At 36.9% G+C, this 20,456-nt stretch overlaps 2 protein-coding genes and 1 long non-coding RNA gene across 15 annotated transcripts in view; 2 read left to right on the top strand and 1 right to left on the bottom strand.

Annotated features, from left to right (window-relative positions):
- LOC134825986 (myoferlin-like) overlaps positions 1-16,648 on the top strand; it is a 32,951-nt gene extending 16,303 nt beyond the window's left edge. For 3 of the 13 annotated variants that reach the window (XM_063838215.1, XM_063838213.1, XM_063838212.1), the window contains exons 27-48: positions 913-1,062; positions 1,188-1,289; positions 1,490-1,710; positions 1,811-1,914; positions 2,096-2,181; positions 6,684-6,840; positions 6,983-7,030; positions 9,152-9,240; positions 9,377-9,508; positions 9,743-9,898; positions 10,034-10,299; positions 10,748-10,918; positions 11,078-11,229; positions 11,385-11,569; positions 11,802-11,887; positions 12,086-12,181; positions 12,400-12,541; positions 14,861-14,960; positions 15,151-15,326; positions 15,449-15,558; positions 15,790-15,937; positions 16,046-16,648. In XM_063838215.1, the coding sequence (XP_063694285.1) occupies positions 913-1,062; positions 1,188-1,289; positions 1,490-1,710; positions 1,811-1,914; positions 2,096-2,181; positions 6,684-6,840; positions 6,983-7,030; positions 9,152-9,240; positions 9,377-9,508; positions 9,743-9,898; positions 10,034-10,299; positions 10,748-10,918; positions 11,078-11,229; positions 11,385-11,569; positions 11,802-11,887; positions 12,086-12,181; positions 12,400-12,541; positions 14,861-14,960; positions 15,151-15,326; positions 15,449-15,558; positions 15,790-15,937; positions 16,046-16,078 (2,910 nt within the window). In that variant the 3' untranslated portion in view covers positions 16,079-16,648. Of the gene's footprint in view, positions 1-325; positions 455-912; positions 1,063-1,187; positions 1,290-1,489; positions 1,711-1,810; positions 1,915-2,095; positions 2,182-6,683; positions 6,841-6,982; positions 7,031-7,166; positions 7,236-8,544; positions 8,620-9,151; positions 9,241-9,376; positions 9,509-9,742; positions 9,899-10,033; positions 10,300-10,747; positions 10,919-11,077; positions 11,230-11,384; positions 11,570-11,801; positions 11,888-12,085; positions 12,182-12,399; positions 12,542-14,860; positions 14,961-15,150; positions 15,327-15,448; positions 15,559-15,789; positions 15,938-16,045 lie in introns of all 13 variants that reach the window. The other 10 variants (XM_063838219.1, XM_063838216.1, XM_063838214.1 and 7 more) reach the window with 6 other exon arrangements.
- LOC134826002 (uncharacterized) lies at positions 12,785-14,695 on the bottom strand. The gene is made up of 5 exons (XM_063838245.1): positions 14,562-14,695; positions 14,189-14,331; positions 13,502-13,691; positions 13,246-13,359; positions 12,785-13,037 (listed from the first exon to the last, which is right to left on the bottom strand). The coding sequence occupies exons 1-5, from the start codon at positions 14,620-14,622 to the stop codon at positions 12,886-12,888; spliced, it is 660 nt and encodes a 219-aa protein (XP_063694315.1). The 5' UTR covers positions 14,623-14,695; the 3' UTR covers positions 12,785-12,885.
- Positions 16,649-18,486: 1,838 nt separating the features above from the next.
- LOC134820203 (uncharacterized) lies at positions 18,487-19,133 on the top strand. The gene is made up of 3 exons (XR_010160853.1): positions 18,487-18,625; positions 18,793-18,855; positions 18,962-19,133. It is a non-coding gene; the product is annotated as an uncharacterized LOC134820203 (long non-coding RNA).
- The last annotated feature ends 1,323 nt before the right edge of the window (positions 19,134-20,456 follow it).

Genomic DNA, 20,456 nt, shown 5'->3' with positions numbered 1-20,456 from the left:
AAGTTACAGCTTTATGTTGCAGCTAAATGTAAGAGCTAAATACTTACTGCTAGTGCTAACTTCCTCTGTTAGATTCTAACCCCTATATAACTGCTATATGTTACAGAAAGCAATTCTATGTGCTGAAGCCCATGTTCTTGAATTCTACGATTTTACCTTAACTAAGCACTTAGCCCTTTAAGATCTTTTAGCACTGTCTCTACTATCAAGAAAGAATTCTTACTCAGTCTTTCTTATACCTTCGGTTAAAAAACTATGCATGCAATAACTTTATCTACAACTTTTTATCCTCTTTAAACTTCTACCCTTTTCGAAATCTTGACAGCACCAAGGTTTGCATGATAAAATGAAGAAGATTAAAAGCAAAAAAGATGCACTGTCAGTAGATTTAGCAGCAGGACAGATTCCCTCACATGTGCAGGCAAAACTTAACAGCACTCCCGCAGCCTTCGTAGTGAGTATCTGTGTTCAGGTTTAGTGTTACCTTATCGGACTATATTTCGTCGGATACTACCTGGGTGCTGGAGGTTCACTTCTCACGTTAAAATGTCTGCTCGGGTGACCGAGAACTTAACCCAGATTAAAGTCCGTTAGGACTTCCGGCTTCCATGCACGTTTAAAAAAATCTTGCACCCAAAATTATATCCTTCCAAATAATGTACGTTAAGGTATCAACTACACCCCTAGCTGCATATTCGGTGTTAATCTTATCTTTACATCAACTAACCTCTTTTGTTAGCAAATTTTTCACTGTTTTCTTATTGCTCAGCTAATCTGAATTACTGTTTAAATTCTACTTGCTGCTATATTGCCACCTGCTAAATTATATGGATGGCTGAAATATTGACGATAAACTCATTAAACGACAGTGGATGTTTGATTTCTCTGTCCAGCTCGTTTTCCTATTTCCAGAACCACGACAAACTAGGAAGGGTTGTGTGCACCCCTACCATGATCAATGCTCCTTACCAACTAGAATCTGGTACTCATCTACAGTGGTACTCCATTGCTGGGGTTAAAAAGTCTAAAGGCGAGCTCCTTGCCGCTTTCGAGCTTTACGAGGTATGAATCATATTTTCATTATTATTAATAATTCCCATATAATGAGAATGAAATTAAACTCGATTATGGTATTCATTTTAAATGTTGAGTAGATAAATAATAAGTTACATTGTTTCTTAACCTAGATCGGAGGGAGCGAGCTTCCACCTTTACCGAGAATGGAGGGGAACACTAAGTTTGTTGTTCCCGATAACATCCGACCAAAGTTGGCACGTACCAGAGTCGAAGTATGATATAATCCTCTTACAACTTACCGTTTTGTAGATAACATCCTCATACATTAACATCCTCATATATTAACATCCTCATACATAAACACCCTCATAATATAAGAACGAAGAATATTTTTCCGTCAATGAATTTCAGTTAATGTTTATTTTTACACTGGATTTGATCAACTTAGCATCAAATTAACCAATATTTCCAGTTTCTGACCTGGGGTCTGCGTGAGCTAGAAGATTTCAAACTGTCAGCAGTGGATTCTCCACATCTTGAGATTGAAGTTGGTGGAGAAGTGTTAACTATGGAGAAGATCAAGAGTGTAAAGAAGCACGCAAACTTCAAGAACCCCCAGAACTATATTGATGTTATGTTACCAGTTAACGAGCTATACTTGCCTCCCATCAATATACGTGTGTTAGACAACAGGTAAACATTTAATTATGAACAGGGAAATTCCAGTTCAAGGACTAATGATTTTATGTTTTTCGAAGCTATACATGAGATTTGTATGTTCATAATTTTTCAGGAACTTTGGATACACCCCTCTAATAGGAGTCTGCTCGATCAAAGAGTATGGTCAATATAGAACTACATTCCAGGCTCTCATGGAGCTGGCTGAGCATATGGAAAGTTAGTCACTATAAATATCTTGAAAACATTTCTCGTTTGAACTTTGTTTGTTCAAATGACAGATAAAACTAACAATTCTGTATTCAGTATTGGTAGTCATTTTTCATTAGATGAATTGTAGTTACTGCGGCAGATAATTATTTCTTCGGTAAAAAAAAGATTCATATGAACGCAATTTCAGCACTGAAAAGGAACGCTGGCAAAGAGATGAACCTAGAGGATCCTACCACAGCAAGCACCACCGACCTTTCAGCTTCAATAACAGAGGTAAAAGAGATATAATCGAGTTTTGTATGGAGAGAGTCCCAGTACTCACAATAGTAAAGAATTCTTCTGTTGAAAATGAGCTTATATAAGGACACGTTCATTTGAGTTTGAGGATATTGGTAAATATAAGTGACCCTATTAAAAGGCACAGTGTAGTTGACTTTGTCACACTATGAAATTACTTAAACCCTTGATGGTTAGGATAATCGTTTCATCCTCTAGGCTAACTTTGTCACATAACGATATCTTAATCAGGTGATAAGATATCGCTTAAATACGGCCGGCACGGAAATGGTTACATTGTCACACTATAAACATGTGACGGAGTAAATATGGACCCCTTGCTGCCGTTTTTGACCAAATTTTTGAGTGTCCAGTTGATTGGATGGGTACATATGACCATTACCTACATATTTGACGACTTTTTTCGTTAGATGGTGCATTCAGGTTTACTCTGTCACACATTAAAGAAAATATGTGATGAATGTTTAGGGCACCCTGATAAGCAATGCTGAGTAGTGTAAGTTTATTTGATGGCCTGGAAGTGCTGGGAATTGTTATTATATCATATAGTCGTAAGGAATTAAAACACAGAGGCACAACCAAGCTTACTTTGTCACATAATCTTGATAATATCTGAACATGTGTGAAATTGAACAAATAATGATATACCAGCTTAAACCCCTTATATTATACGTACTATGGATCAAACAACACTGCTAGTACCATGCACCAGTCACATAAATCATTATCAGGTGGTAATATGTTAACAGTGTCACAATTAAACTACCGCTACATGGTCAAAAATAGGGTAATTTCGTCACAAAAAATTATTATAACTCTGTTAGCTCCTTGCTGGCAAAATAACTAGTTTATCGAAATTTTTTGATGATAAAGTTACATAGTATTCTAATAGAGGTATAGTTCTTCAAAATAGGGGCAAGACATGTTTACTTTGTCACATCAGTTATTATAAGAGTTAGGTAATCGTCATCAGATCAAAAGATATTTTTCGTAGTTTGGATCGATTAATACTTTAATATACCTGTAATAAATCATATGCCAATTTTAACACACTATCTTGATACTGTTGGGGCAGGGAAAGTTAATTTTGTCACATTTTCAATGTCTTTGACAAATAAATCTAAATTTTAAAAATTGAGTTCTTATGTTCTGGACAATATTCTTCCAATCGTTTCTGAAAGAATGTTGAATTGTAATAGAGTTATAGATCTTCAAAATAGGGGCAAGACATTGAACCTATTGAACCTATTGATAGGTTTAGAAGTAGGCATCTTCACGGCCATCACGCAATCTGCGGACCACCTCCTTGACTGCACCAGTCTATTATCGAGTTAGAGTTTTCTGCACTGTATCCAGGAGTAGGGGGCTTGTCTGGAAGGGTGTCTAGGAAGTTTCCAAGAGATGTCTTGAAGCTTGTCAAAGTCCTTTGAGTATTGACAATTTTGGGGAGAACATTCCAGAGTCTTCCAGCTCTCACTGCGAATGAGTGGTCGTAGGTGGAGCGTGCAGCAGCTGATGCTTTTTTTGTGAGAGAAGGGAGTATAACTTTAACTCCCAGTCTGGCATTCTCTCTGAACTGTACATCTAGGTCATTTGGACATATACCCTGGAGAACTTTCCACAGATGTATGATGGTGTAGCGTTCTCGGCGTCTTTGCAGTGATGCAAGTTTCAGTTCCTTCAGTCTATTCCAATAATCGGTGTCTCTCAGCCCTAGAATTCGTCTAGTGAACTGGCGTTGTATGCTCTCGATAGACTGGATATCAAAGATCTTGTTTGGATTCCAAAGCGGGCAGCAGTACTCCACTCTGGACCTTATCAGGGATTTGTAGAGCTGGAGCATAACAGGTGTTGTCCTGTCTTTGAATACTCCAAGAACCCAAGATGCCATCTGACGTGCCTTGTCAACCATGATGTTGATATGTGGTGTCCAGGAGTAATCATCGGACATGTTGACTCCTAGGTCACGCACTAATGTACTTCTTTCTATGACTGATCCATTTGGAGTGGTGTAGTTTGTGATGTCACTCATAAATGGCAGCTCCTCTGAAAGTGATTTAGAGGCCGGTGTTCTATAGCAAACAAGTTCAAACTTGTTTTCGTGCAGTTTCATGTTGTTGTCCTCGGACCAACGTATGATTCTGTTTAGATCTTCTTGAAGAAGATTGCAGTCGTTTAACGTCGATATTTTTCTGCCTATTCGGGTGTCATCGGCAAAGCTGCTAAGTTTGGAATCTTTCACGTACTGATCTAGATCGTTGACGTAAAGAAGAAAGAGGATTGGACCAAGTACAGTCCCCTGCGGTACTCCACTGATAACCGGCATTGACCTAGAATGCTTTCCGTCGACAATGACCGTTTGAGTCCTATCAAGGAGGAATTGCTCAATCCATTTGTACAGATTACCTTGTATTCCATACGACTTAACCTTTTTAAGAAGTAGGGAATGATCCACCTTGTCGAAGGCTTTAGCATAATCAAGGTATATCACGTCTGTTTCGGAGCTGTCTAGGTAGTTGTTTAGGATGTAGTCCATGTGTTGTAATAACTGTGTAAGACAGCTTCTACCTTTCCGGAAGCCGTGTTGCTTCTTAGAGAATATGTGATTCGACTCCAAGTGCTCTACCATGTTCTTTCTTAGTACTCTCTCAAACACTTTTATCATATGGGAAGTTAACGAGACAGGTCTATAATTTCCCGGGTCTGTTTTGTTTCCTTTTTTAAACACTGGTGTGATATATTGTTCCTTATAGACTGAAGGAACTTGACCATTTCTGAAGGAGTTCTCCCAAATGATCATCAGGGCTTCTGAAAGCGGTTGTTTGCAAGCTTTCAGTATCCTTGCTGGAATGTCCCCATTAGATGTTGCCGAGTCAGCATCAATTTCATCAATAGCTGTGATGAGGTCCTCTTTACTAAAGTTGAATGATGTTAACTTTTCTGAGGGCGATGTTATATTGCTGGTTGTGTCTTTTTTCTTCTCGTTGTCAGGGTCACTAAACACTGAAGAATATTGGTCTTGAAGGATTTCCGCCATTTTCTTAGCATCATGTTGTAGTGTTCCTGTGGAGCTGCTTCTTAGCGGACCGATATTTGATTTCAGCTTAGAAAATCTTTTTGCATAGCTGAAGAAATATTTCGGGTTTTTCTTAACGCATTGTACAGCTTTGCGCTCTCTTCCGTTAATCTCCATACTTATGTTTTGTTGAATTTCATAAGCCATCAGATTTACTTTATGTTCTAGGGTAGGTAAGGAGAGGGAGTCCGGGTTTAATATCTTAAGACATCTGATGCGTGCCTTGAGTTTTCTCTTTTTTCTGTATAATATCCTTCTGGGTCGGCTTCTGGGTCGGCGACATGTTTACTTTGTCACATCAGTTATTATAAGAGTTAGGTAATCGTCATCACATTAACATATAATTTTTGTAGTTTGGATCTTGATTTATATAGGTAATAAAGCAGCCTATGCTAATTTTTACACACTATCTTGAAATTGTTGGGGCATGAAAAGTTAATTTTGTCACATTTTTAGTGACTTTGACAAATTTAACCTAAAATTGTTAAACTTAAGCTCTGATGTTCTGGACAATATTCTAATAGAGGTATAGAATATAGATCTTCAAAATAGGGGCAAGACATGTTTACTTTGTCACATCAGTTATTATAAGAGTTATTATAAGAGACTATTTCATTCTATAATGATTGTTTTTAATCTATTTACGATTTCGTATGATTTTTTGTGACAATGTAAACATCAACTGATCTTAACTTGCATCAACTACATTGTTATCATATAAAATTTTCCCGCCTTTCAAACCAAAATCAGATATAAATTATTCGCCCAAAATTTTAAATTTCATATATTGTGACAGAATTAACCTCATTTCCCAATAACCAAGTGCCTGTATTAGCTAACTATTCAAAACAACATATTTTAGGGCTATGCTTGGTAGAGCAACCATAAAATAATGAGTTGAAAGGGTTTTAAGGACACCTCACAGTAGAATAGAGGTATGGTATCATGAGTGTGACAAAGTTACCCAAATATTGCCTTGTAACCGTTCGATCCGTACCCATTAACCAATGTTGTATCATAATTGTTAGATTGACCTAATTTACTATATTTCAGACCAAGGAATGATAATTAGACAACTGCAGTTAACTCAGTCACACAAAATGTGACATTTGAAACATTATAGTGCCTAACAACAATAGATTTTCTTTCTGAGCGGTGCATATGGGAGTATGGGTTACGTGGCTAATGTTCAGAACTTCTGAACGTGCTAGGTTAATAGATGTCAAAATTAAGCCACTATCGTCAAAAACGCTATTATTTTTGTTTACCAATATCCTCAAACTCAAATGAACGTGTCCATAAATCATTGATTCTTTATTGATGTGTCCTATTGAGATTGATGGTTTTAACCTAGGGTTGTATCAATCGAGTAAATTTAATCTTTTGAACATTGTATTTTCAGATAGACTGTAGTGTTCCCACAGTAGAGAGCGGAGAAGTGAAAGAAGTGTCAGTAGAAGTAGTACAGCCAGGCCAGGTTGATGCAGTCGTGCTTGAAGTTGGTGATCCTGAACCTGCTGGTGAGAAGAAGGCAACTCTGATGACTAAATCACAATCGAGTGAGTTTTATTTTCTTACAGTCGTTCTTCTAAAACAGGTTGTTTGATTGATTTTTAGGTTTAAGAGGGAAACAATGATTTTTGTTAGGGCACATTAATGCATGTTGTCTGTCGGAATGCTGTAAGCCTAAATGAATTTCAGCGGAGCAACTTATAGATAACGATGAACTAGCGGGAATCGCTGATGACGGTGGGTTTTATAACTAGCAAGCATTTCCAGCAATTTCCGCTTATGCAGAATGCTATTGTTCAAATAAAAAATTATCCGTTTTGTTGCATGGCCATATTGCATGTGCAGCACTAATCGATTATATGTTTTCCTTTAGAATTAGACAGAGGTATACCCATGGTTGTTATCCGCAACCCTAATTCTAACGCTCCTCAACCCTCTGCCGGTAAGATTCTTATGGTAGGGGTACTCTTCATATTTTCTGCTGATTTGGAATTTTGAGATGACGCCTCCTTTTTGCCGTTCTTGATTGTCATTTAAATCATTTATTTTCGATGTTGTCAATCACTGTTGATACCATAATAAATAAGATATCGTTTCCTATCCAAGTATTTATTTTCGAATGTTCAATGTTCATGTTAAATTGTATGTTTCATGATTCAAAGTTGAACTTCCTTATCTGTGGACGTTGTGGACGTTGGAGTGCCCTAAACTCTCTCTCGAGGGATATCATAAGGAAATAAGAGATTAGCTTTTATCTCGACACTATAAATAACAGTACCGTGACACGGCAACTATACAACTGTATACAACTCACAACTGTATACAACTGTATACCTTAGCAGTTGCCAGGGGCTGGGTGGATCGTAGGAGCCCAAAATTGTAAAGTCAATCAAGCGATTGTATACCTTCTGGCATCTACTTGTCCTTGAGGCTTGAACGGATTAGTTTAAATGACATTCATAGAAGCTATGTATTCTGTGAGGATATATCAGTAATTTTGGGTCCATCCTAGTGAAAGATATAAGCCTCTTGCTAAGCTGCATCACCGAGATCAGGTGGGTAAAACATCTTCCAATCTTCCAGCTGCTATATTTTTTCAACCTACATTTTTTATACATCCTTTTACAGTCGATAATGTTTCAGTCGAGAAGTTTAAGTCGTAATATAATATGACGAAAATATGTATAGAATTCGCTTTATTACTCTTGCTGCTGTAAATTTATAGAACTTTTGTTGACGATCCTAATACTAATCACTTCTTTTCATATTACTTTTTAAAATCTTTCCATATATTACAACATTATTTTGCTACTGCTTAAACGATCATTTGATCCTATTGTCCAGCTACCTCTGCAGCTACTTCTGCTACTTCTATTCATACTAATTTTTAAAATCTTTCCGTCTTACTTCTTCATTTCGCTATTGCTAAAACTATCATTTGACCAGCTATTGCCCTGCTACTTCTTCAGCTACTTCAGCTACTTTTACTACTCCTGCATCGAATGGCTATTAGCTTTGTCGCCAGAATTTATCCGTGTTCACTTCCACTGGTCGAGGTGACTTGCAGTATTATCAAACAAATTACAGCAAGAATAAAAGGTACTGATCACAATTTGCAAGCTTCAAAACATGATTCGCAGCAGAGCCCTTTTTGAAGTAGTATTCAACTTCCATCCGGATTGCATGGCTCTATCGCTTCTTCAGCAGACCCACTCATACCAGCTCATGAGATTAGTGTGTACTCTGTTCAGGAACAAGAATACCTTTAAACAAGAAATGTACAGAGTACGGCAGTACGATCAGTGCTGGTGACGATCAACTGACGAGTGAGCTATAAAATCCATAAATATAAATATCATGTATTCCTTCCGTATATGCAACAAGAATTGTTGGAACTTTATCCCATAATCTCATTTATACGTCGTAACAGACTTCTTAGTTCTTTAGCAAAATTAAAATGTTTTGAAAATAATTGTGAAAATGAGTTCCACAATATGAAGCACAACACTTATTCGTACGATAAAAAGAGAGCAATCGAAAGATTGGTTATTGGTGCCCACCATGTCCTTCCAAAATCTCCTTATTCTACTCCTAATTCTTAGAGTCCTACCTTGACTTCACAGTTCACAACTATATAATGTTATAATATTTACTGCAATTGTCTAACATTTAACTCCTTAATACTGCTTTATTTTTTGCAACTATCTAGTATTTATGAACACAATCTCTTGACTAAAATAAGAAAGCATCTTTTTGCATCCTTAAATTGGTCTACGAATATATTTTATCTTATTTTTCTAAGACAGCAAATATTTATAAATCTAATAAATCAGCAAATCTTTATAAATTTTCTCCCAGACAAGACACCTGTAGAAACACCAGCTGTTAAACCAGCTGAAGAGGCTTCAAAACCGACCACAAGAAAAGAAATACGTCAACAAAACAAGGTGACCATTTTATAACTACATAATCGCCGCTCATGAAGTATTCAGTGATCTGTAATCCTTCACTAGGTTCACAGATTGTCGTCAGATTGATAATCCTTATGATTTTACTTGAGCATTACAATCTACAATGCTTCAGGAGGAAGAAACGAAAGCAGCTAATCCGGACGATGTTTTAGTATCGGACTGGTGGAGTAAGTACTACGAGTGTGTCGGAAATGATCCTAGACTGAAGAGAATATTCAAAGAACGGGACCTTCCCAGAATTAAGGTTTATACCTCAGCTACTGTTCTTTAAGTCAACTATTCATTATGTTAAAGTGTTAACCATGAAGCACGATATTTTTGGATTCAATTTGTATGACTTAATCATTGGCATAGTTTTACAATCTTACAATCATATTTGTAATTTGTGACTATCTGGTTTAAATTTTACAGTTTATGTTATGTATTACTATGTAGTATGTACTGGTAGGTCATCACTATAACGTTCAAACTCACCCAGTTATACGAGAAAGAACTCGAGAAGGTATTTAACTTTAATGATGTGATGCAGAACATCCCTATTGTAAAGCCAGATAACGATATATCTGACGATGACAGTAGTAGTGACGAGGAAGATGAGGACAAAGAGTCAAGACATAGAGTCGGATTTTTCAAGGTGAGCTTCCTCCCTTTTTTAAAGAGATTGTCATTAACTTTTTAACCTCAAATGTAACATGTTACATTTCTGTTTTACAAATTATTACCTATTGTAAACTTGTTTGTGTCTAACCAAAATCTCAACTCTGTGCAGGGATCTCTCAAGATTTACGAGATCACTGAAGAAATGTACAAAAGTGTCCAAGTTGAGAAGAAACCTCCGAAGCTCCTCTTCTCAAACCTTCCCTCAAATCAGTCGATGGATGTTTTGATCAGAGTTTATGTAGCTGCTGCAGTGGGTCTAACACCTCTAGACTTCGGAGGTAGTGTTGATCCTTATCTCTTGGTTAAGTGTGGCAAAACTACCATCAGTGATAAAGACAAATATCTTACTAAAGATGTTAACCCTATCTTCGGAAGGTAGCTAATAGCTTCAGAGCATATATTAATCGTATCACGATTTGCAACTATTTTTATAGAGCTATTTTTTTTAATGTTTGAAGAGAGGTTGGGCCAAGATAGCCCACGATAGGATAGCATTGAGATGCTCTGCTTACCTCTGGGGTGTGGCAACCCTGGGGAAGGTTGCCGGTGAAATCAGAGTGAATGGTGGAGGATGGTGTAAAAAGTGACACGAGTCAAGATGATACGCTTAAGTGCCAGCTGGGTTTGGAAAAGTAAAATGAGACGATACAGCTTATGAGTTAATACTCTAAGTCACCCCGGTCTGATCCTGCTCTTTCGGCACAATTAAGCGTTTGGTGCGGTTTGTGAAATTTACAATCGTGGAACTATGTTTATGGTTCTGATTTAAATTCATGAAATCATGATTTGAAACTTTAGATGCTAAATCTCTTTATTTCCACAGAATGTTCCAGATCCGAGCGAAGCTGCCTCGGGACAGCAAGTTGTCAATCAAAGTATACGATCATGACCTGATCGGAGCTAACGACTTGATAGGATCCACAACAGTTGATGTTGAGGACAGGTACATGTCCTGGAGACGTGCCTCTTGTGGTGTTTCTCAGCAGTACATCAAGTGAGTTGATGTTGTCATTGGTTCGTGCGAGACGTGGAGATAAATCATGTGACCGGTGACCCCGAACCATTTCACAAGGTCCATACTTAGTATGCTTCAGACATCACTAGTATACTGAAGATATTGTCAATGTCTTGTTAGTAAACTTATTACTTGCAGAACACGAACTAGCAAGGATCGATGGAGGGACAATTTAAAACCAGTGGACCTCTTGAAGCGTATGTGTCTACTCAAGGGATGGACATCTCCGCAGTTTAGGAGAGATTCTAACGGTCTTAAAGTTATTGTTGGAGGAGAAACTTACCAATTAGGTAAGCTTACAATCTCATTGAATTGGTCTCACGACCACAGTTCCATTCTCTTAAATATGGTATTCTCGACAACAATAACCAGAACAATGTCTGATAACTACGAAAACACAAATTCGTACCTTTCTATAGATGTTTATATTTTAATTTCCTCTCAGAGAAGAAGAAATTAGGTCCAATGAAGCTGAACGGAACGAGCGAAGCTGCTGAACCTGCACCCGTAAAATTACCAGCCTCGGAGAGAAACGAACTAGCAATCCAAGTCCTGCACCAGAGTGGCGTCACCCCTGAACATATTGAGACTAGAACTTTGTACAATGACGACTGTCCTGGTATTCCTCAGGTATTATAATTAAAATAAGGTATTTGAAATGGAACATTGGTTTTACTGAGTGCACAGTAGCAGAGTATTGGACAACCCTTGGTTGTACTGCGCTACTAGCACATGAACTCCGCCCAATCCACTATCAATATGGGAATACGTGCTTCTATTTCTATGTTTGGAAAATAGATGGGTTATAATTTAATTGTTGACGGTTCATGGCTATAATAAACTATGTTCTACTTTCTCGCAGGGCAAGCTTCACATGTGGATTGATCTCTTCCCTTACAATGAAAGCATTCCAGCTCCTATTGCTATAAATCCCAGAGAGCCTCAGAAGTAAGACACTAAACTGTGACTTGTACTAGCTGCACTAGTATTTGAGTATCTGAGCTGCAAATATGTGTTTCTTTATAAAGGAAAAACTACCTAGCAATAGCATTCGAATTACATTTCGTATTATTATTATGCAGGATTCTGATATTTTCTGAAAATGTGTGTTTCATAAAAATATTTTACTAAGTAAGAAAACTTTAGGTATATTCTTCGCTGTATCATCTACAATACTGAAGATGTCATACTGGATGAGACGAACATATTGGGAGAATCAATGTCAGACATCTACGTTAGAACGTATGTTAAGCTATTGAAATGTCAATTTCTGATTATTTAGGAGGACACTTACTAGCAATGCAACCGTTATTTGCCAATTTCTGTCGATACAGTACCTTGGAGTTTCAAACAAAAGCTCTAGAGCACATGCGTTCACAATGACGCGCGTGGATATTTCTAAACATGCATTTTTAACCTTTTAAACTTGCTGATATGACACGAATGTGAAAATGCTACAGATATCTAGAAGGAAAGAAGAAGGACAAACAAGAGACAGATACCCACTACAGATCACTAACCGGCGAGGGTAACTTCAACTGGAGAATGGTCTATCCACTGGACTTTATCATACAGGAGAATAAGATGATCCAGAAGAAAAAGGTAAATATACTGCGCCATTTATCAAATTACAGTGGGTACGGGTATTGTCACCCATAATTTATTATATTATGGAATAATAACATTATTATTAGGAAACATGTAGCTTTAACTGTTTTCTCTGTGGGATGTATCATGTAGAGTGTACTAATTATGTCCAACACTACTCTTTACAACCGTGGCTGAGGCGCTTTATTTTAATTTTTTAATATGATGATTACCGCATTTCATGAAGAAAATATCCCATTTCAAAATTGATTTATTTTCAAAATGATTTATACACTGACGAACACAAAACAGCGATTAAAGCCACAAATAAACACCAGTATTCATAATAATCCGCACTGTTAAATAGAACAAGCTCCGGAACAGGGGTTCATCCTGACACCAATACACTCGCTGTTCTGATTGCAACTCTGATACTTCTCCCCGACACCAGTCAACCAACACCACTCTTTACACCCGTGACACCCTGTACTTTCTCTTCTGGGACACGCTCCTGAGTTGTGTAGCTACATTATTGATATGATCATAGTATCAATCATTTGATTCAAACATTATCGGTTAAACTATCTAACTATAGAGGAGGGAAAGAAATACACTTATAAATCTGGTTAAAATCTGTGTAAACTGCCAGATAACCTAACTCCGACTACCACAGTGTTTAAACAAGAAGTAGATAATCTAAAAAGATAATATAATATCACCATCGCACTGAGACCAGCAGTATTTATAGCTAGAATGTTCAAAGTGACACCCAAAGGAGCACCTCGAGTCTCTGTCACAGATGTGCTCCCTACCCCACGCACACTTTTCAGCTTCTGAGATAGAAATGACCTACGGTCACATGACCAAATACTGTTTGTGTGATTGGTTAATTTAGTGAGTTCTTAAATTAAGCCGATGTTTTGGAATCATAAAGTTTCAAAGGGTCCCCAGGGTAACATATTATACTGCACTTACCTTCACCATGAAAAACAAAATCCTCCAAGTTCAAGTTGGGGGGCGTATACGACAAAACAGTGACACTCCGTGCAATGAGGGGACTAGAATTAAGGATTGTTGAGATGTCGTATTGTAGCTGTCCGGGTACTACACTGAGTGTACTGACCAGTCTGCCGGAGTCTGGGTACGACCCACTGTCGAGATACACCTGGAGAAACACAACTTGTTAAGATATACCTGGAGAAACACAATTTGTTAAGATACACCTGGAAAAACACAACTTGTCAAGATACACCTGGAGAAACACAACTTGTTAAGTGAGGAGGAACCCACTGTCAAGATACACCTGGAGAAACACAACTTGTTAAGATACACCTGGAGAAACACCACTTGTTAAGTGAGGAGGACCCACTGTCAAGATACACCTGGAGAAACACAACTTGTTAAGTGAGGAGGACCCACTGTCAAGATACACCTGGAGAAACACAACTTGTTAAGTGAGGAGGACCCACTGTCAAGATACACCTGGAGAAACACAACTTGTTAAGTGAGGAGGAACCCACTGTCAAGATACACCTGGAGAAACACAATTTGAGGAGGAAATGTTAAATTGTGAATTGGTTAAAGTAGCTGACATTGTATCAGACTTGATAAAGATTGGTCGCGCTAGTAAAAATGATCCCTCTTCATGTGTACTGTATATACCTCCACTCCTTGGAGATATTGTTCGTTAGCCGCATCCGTTTTAATTGAGATCTTGTTTATCTCGTACTGAGTTGGGAATTTCAGCGTATACCACATCTTATTACCCCCAACTGACACAGACTGAGTGTACGGAATCCCTGAGGCTGTCAGATATTTCGAGTAAGAGAAGGGAAAAGAAGAGAACCAGAACTTCTCATCCCCAGTTTTGTTTAAAAGCTTCGTAATTTAATTGGCTGAACCAATAAGATGAGTGTTAAAAAATGATATGGCACTGGCCAGTGGCTTGATTCTGTATGAGTCACGGTGATCACACATGGAACATATATCAAGTAGGATTTGTAGTGTCTACCCCTGACAAAACAAGTGAGCATACCTGCAGCCATATAGAATCCTCCTAGTAGGATCATCAGAACTGGAACAAATTTAAACATCATGACGAGATTGAGAGTACGTGGTTTCTGAACTTCCCTCAGTTGAAGTTCACATAAGCAGTCGTAAATAGTCGTCCTAACTATGTTTAGTGAAGTGAGATTAGCACCTTTTAACAACATTTGGTGCCCCAGAACTTCAGGAGCTAATCTGTTTAGGGCAGTGGTGCTAAACTATGGGTACTAATTCACAGCTTATGTTAATGTACACTGTGCATCTATCATATTCATTATACTTTTACAGGGTAAATTCTGGCATATTGAGAAGACTGTTATGAAAGTTGATCCAATCCTGCATCTGGAAGTCTTCGATAAGGATGTTCTCAGTAGAGACGACAAATTAGGTAATTGTGATAATATTTTGATGATAAAAGGAAAATAAAATATTGTTTACCCCTTATCCTTTATCCCGGCTTGCACAGTTGTCATTATATACACTGAAATATTCACCTAAAAGGTATTCCTATGCTATAAATGCTATAAAAATGCTATAAATTATCACACCGCATCACGAATTTAATTATCGATTCTCAGGATGGGCTCAGATTGATTTGACGAGAATTCCTGCCCCCACTAAAACCGCTAAAGAGTGCTCTCTTGACGTGTATGAAAACGAAAAGGCGCACCCTCGAATGTCCCTGTTCGAGAAGAAGAAAATCCAAGGGTTCTGGCCTGTTTATGACGATTCTTTGGGAACCAGAGAACTAACTGTGAGTGGGAGATCTATCTAGCTCTAGATATCAAAATCTGAATAAACACAAAATTATTTCCATAAAACTGTATATATAGCGTTTATCAGTTATTTTTTAAATGAAGCTAAACTTAATTCCAGGGTAAAGTAGAGATGGAATTAGAGATACTAACAGAGGAAGAGGTAGCCGAGAGACCTGCAGGAAAGGCGAGGGATGATCCAAACTCCAACCCCACACTCGAACCACCCAAGTAAGAAACTGTTGCAACTATGTAAATATTAGAATTTAGACAAAGGATTCGCTGATATTTTTATTGGCTCTTCTCAGCCCCAGAATGGAGTATTAAGGTGAGTGGTGACACGCACTGTAGCCAGGCAACCACTGATCAGTGTGAATATGATACCAAATCGTTGCATTGAAAACCGTTAATGAATTGTTCGTGATAAATGTTTGCCGGTAACCTAACTGAACTTTCCTTCAGCCGCCCAGAGACTTCTTTCAACTGGTTCACAAACCCGTGGAAAGTGTTCAAAATCCTGATTTGGGGACGATTCAAGTGGCATATTATCATCGGCTTGCTAATTATTCTTCTCGTCCTATTTGTCGTCCTAATGGCTTACACTGCACCGGTTAGTCATATTTTCTGCTTTACTTTTTATTCGAGATTTTTATTATCCACTGGTCGTGATTATTCGACTACTAGTTATTTTTAAATACTCACTTGATTACAATTTCAGGAGGCAATAAACAACGCAATTTACGGAAGATAAGCTCCGTGGACTCATATTAAAATGTAGTTTTTATCGTGTTAATTCCTATTTTATTCTGACTTTAAATTTGGATTTATAGTTTTGTTAAACACTCAATATGATATTTTGGTAAAGCATGTTTATAGTAGTCTTAATGTTTAGATATAAATGTAACATATGATTTTTAATATGTATTTCATTAATTATTATTATGGAAGTTAAGTTTTGTGAAAGTGAAGTTTTGTAGATAACTAGTTTTGTATATCCTTTGCAATGATTTTAAATTTTTATTAGTCAAATCAAAGATGGGTTTGAATTCAACTGCAATTTTTGTTAAATATTCAACTATTTAGATACCATTTAATCATTTTGTGGCTGGTTTCCATTTTCCAATTAGGTTTTACTTTAAAATAATTGAAGTACAGTTTTAACTACCAACTATGTGCGTTGCTTTTAAAACAAATTTTGTTACATTCGACCTTGTTAATAATTATATTCAATGATACTATATAGAAAATTTGAGGTTGGATTCTTTAAACAAACACGTTTTTTTGTATTCTTATGGAGTAATAAAAAAATTCAAGTTATGGTGAAATCTATTTTTAAATTTCAATGGATAAAACTTTAAAATAGTTTGTTGACTAAACTCCAACGAGTGGTATATTCCATTCTTTATCATTATTTCAGTTTTTATTGGTGTTTTTGTGCTAATATTTCATTATCATAGTCATGGTTTACACTGCTGAAAATGTAACGAAGGTATCGTCACACGACATTTTGCCGGAGCAAAAATGTTTGTTTACACTTTTAGCCCCACGATGGATAGTTTTGAACTATATACGGTGATAAATTAAAGAACATAGAGGTAATCATAAACATATTTCAAAGTCTTATTATCAGAAATATTTTTTTATGTATATTAATTTGACCAAAACCCATAATTGGGTAGATAAGAGTGGACCGCTTTCAATGTCTCTCTTTCCCAAACAAAAGGAAATGATATCAATTTGAATGACCGTCTGCAAATGCATAATGATACCGAGAATGAAATCGGTCGCTCCCATTTCCCATTCATTATATGGGTGGTTTTTTATAACGGCTTACGAATTGTAAAACGTTTCGATTAATTACATCAATCACATTTTGTAAAAATCTCTTTGAGATGCTTTCGGGTCGATACCTAGTATTTCGGGATAAGGGCGGTATCAAGGCCAATTAAAGGAAATCGCGGCTCGTGCGGATTTGGAACAATGATAACATTGGAGCATTAACTGTAAAAAGTCAATAGAATAATGATTGATTAACTGTAAAAAGTCGATAGAATGATAATTCTCTATATTATCTCTATATAGCAATAACACACATTTAAGCTCACGCAACTTATTCTTAGGTAAACTCAGCTACGAGAAGGTGAAGGAGCAGGAAAGAGTCATAATAATGACAATCAAACTACCTCAAAGCCATCGTTAACCTTTAGTTTTACTAGAGAAGAATATATCTCTTAAAATTAAGCGTAAGTTTTTTTCAAAGTAAAAAATACTATAAATCTTGAAATATAACTATGCTGTAAACCCCCCCCCCTCCCCCTATGTTGTATCAAAAAATGGGAGACATGGGTTACACTAGAGGGTATTTGGCGGGGTTAGATGAAGAGGTGTTGGAAGAGGTGATTTTATAATCTAAACAACAAATTATATTTCACTCGCTTTCATTGTGTTGAGTTTTATCTTGAATTTTAATATCTTTAAAATTAATTTAACTTAAATAAAAATACTGTTTGATAATATGTAGGGAATTGAGAAGTTAACTTAACACAGCACTTTATTACAGGTACAAAAAAACCAAGTATAGAGAGGTACAATGTATAAGGATGTGGCGATAAGATTGATAAAATTTTACCAAGAAGAGGGTGAGGATGGAGGTAAACAATGCCTCATTCCATACACCTCTGCGGTGGAGAAAAAAGGGGATAAAAACCCTGGTAGCACCCACCCCTCGGCCTTATTAAACTCTATGGTTCTGAAAACTGGGGGTAAATATCATTAGATAATGAAACGTTTAAGAATATAATTTTGCAAGCATACAAGTGCCGACAACTTTCACAATTAATATAGCAATAACACAAATTTAAGCTCACACAAGTTATTCCTAGGGAAGCTCAGCTACGAGAAGGTAAAGGACAAGGAGAGGGTTTTGATAATGAGCATAGAGATACCTCAAAAACCAACCCTAACATTTACTAGAGAGCAATATATCTCTATCAAAGAGGCTAAGCTGAGTGTAAGTTTTTTCAAAGTAAAACAAAAACTATAAATCTTGAAATATAACTATGTTGTAAACTCCCCCACCCCCTCCCCCTCCTTATTTTGTAAAGTGTAAACCCATCCCTTCTCTATTTACTATAATGTTATTCTATTTAACAGATGTCACAGGAGGCATTGGAGATTGTGACAACTCTAAATAACAGTATTCCGATGGTGAGGAGAGTGGTTACAAGTGATGTACTGAACATAAAAGATGACTCACCGTTCACACTTATAACGGAAAATCTTAGCTGGCCAATCCTAGGTTTGTACATTTGTTTCAAAACGTTGGCTCTACTTCTATACGTTAAAAGCTTGTGTTGTCATTTTACGTATATTATATTATAATAATATATTAATGGTAGAGCTGTACATTAAAATCATCAAGCTGTTAAAGTTAATATTGCGTTTAACATTTATTTATCATTTCAGAATTCACAGAGTGATTTTATCAACGCTTGTGAAAATAGTCGCGTCCTCGCTGTGTTATCAACGGTTTGTTTCTTTTCTAAGTAAAGTTTTCATTCAAATTGTTTAGCTGAAACACTACAGTCACTGTTAGAAAGATATTGTGATTTATTAACCCAAATATTCTATTCAGTAAACGGAGGTTGGACTTCATACGGCTCATGGTCTTCTTGCTCAAAGACTTGCGGATCGGGAACACAAACAAGAAGCAGAACTTGTACAAAATACAAATCCTTCTCCTGCACACGGAGGTGCTAGTTGTTCGGGAACATCTTCGGAGTCTCAGAGTTGCAACACCCAAAGCTGTCCAGGTAATTCAATCAGGTTTTATTTGTTTTAACGAGATCGGGTCTGTTAATAAAACAGTAGCTCTGTTAAATGTTTTATTGATCATATCCTCATTTTAAAAAAACATAAGCGCTGAAATCGGGTCTGTTAATAAAATAACAAAAATTATAATGGGTAAAACACAATGCATAAATTACTACGACAGTTATCATGGATTAATTTAGATGTTCTGATGCGGTTTCTCAGGACTTGGTGGGTATTTATAACTGCCCATAAATGATGCTCTGCTGTTTTAACTTTATCAAATAACGGAGTAGTTCGCTGTTTATTAGTCTCATGATTGAAATACTGATATCTGGATATTATCCGGTTGGAAGAGACAAGGACAAGTGAAACAAGGAAGTTAGGAGTAAGGGCAAATTTTCGGCGTCAACGCCATCTTCAGGCTAAAATTGTTATAAATGTTAGTATATAATAAATGCTTCTATACTAGTTAAAATGCTAAATTAAAATTACACACACTGAATACAGGTTACATCAAATGGTATTGTACATTACATTGAAAATAGTGATGTACACACGTTTTACACTCTGTCCAAGTACATAATATCTACTGAACAGCAGGGTCGTGTGCTATTTGTTTAAATTTGTCTTTGAATATGTTGTAAAAGAAATCCCTTAAGCTTCTCGCACTCTTCTTTGTTATTGATACTAGGTTTAAATAAATTAATGTAGTAAGCTTCTGTCACTTTACGTTTAATGGTGCTATATAAGTTAATTTCTAAAATATCGAAGGAAATATCTGGTTCTATGTTATCGTGAAACTCTGAATAATGAGCAGCCAACGCATTATCAGGATAGGTTAAAGGCCTGTTGACTGCTCTTCGATGCTCTGAAAATCTATCGTGTGCTGTTCTACTCGTTTCCCCTATATATAGCTCTTGACATAATTTACACGTAACTTTGTATATGACACATTTTGGTTTGCAGTCGTGATTTGTTGTGATGAGTGGACATATGATACAGTTTGGTATGGTGCAGTGTGGTTTGTCGTGTGGTCGTGATGAACATAAGATCTCTGAGAGTTTCTTACCTGGTGTGAATATGAATTTGACCGGTAAGTTGTGTGAGAGGGCAAATTGAGTGACTTCTTTGGAAAATGGCTCGTTGATGAATGGTAGAGTGCATGTTACGTGGTCGGTATCTTGTATGTTTGATGATGAAGGGTTATGACGTGTTGTAGGTGAGAGAGGGTGAAGTCGTCCTGTTTTGTTTATACGTCGTGGGTCTTGGTAACCGTTGTTGACCAACAAGTTGTCTACTATCTTCATGGACTCTTC

The sequence above is a fragment of the Bolinopsis microptera genome, chromosome 1 (assembly GCF_026151205.1).
Source record: "Bolinopsis microptera isolate Bmic1 chromosome 1, MBARI_Bmic_1.0, whole genome shotgun sequence".
NCBI classification, from domain to species: Eukaryota; Metazoa; Ctenophora; class Tentaculata; order Lobata; family Bolinopsidae; genus Bolinopsis; species Bolinopsis microptera.
The sequence above is the reverse complement of the archived record's forward strand: the minus strand, read 5'-3'. Positions and strand labels throughout refer to the sequence as shown.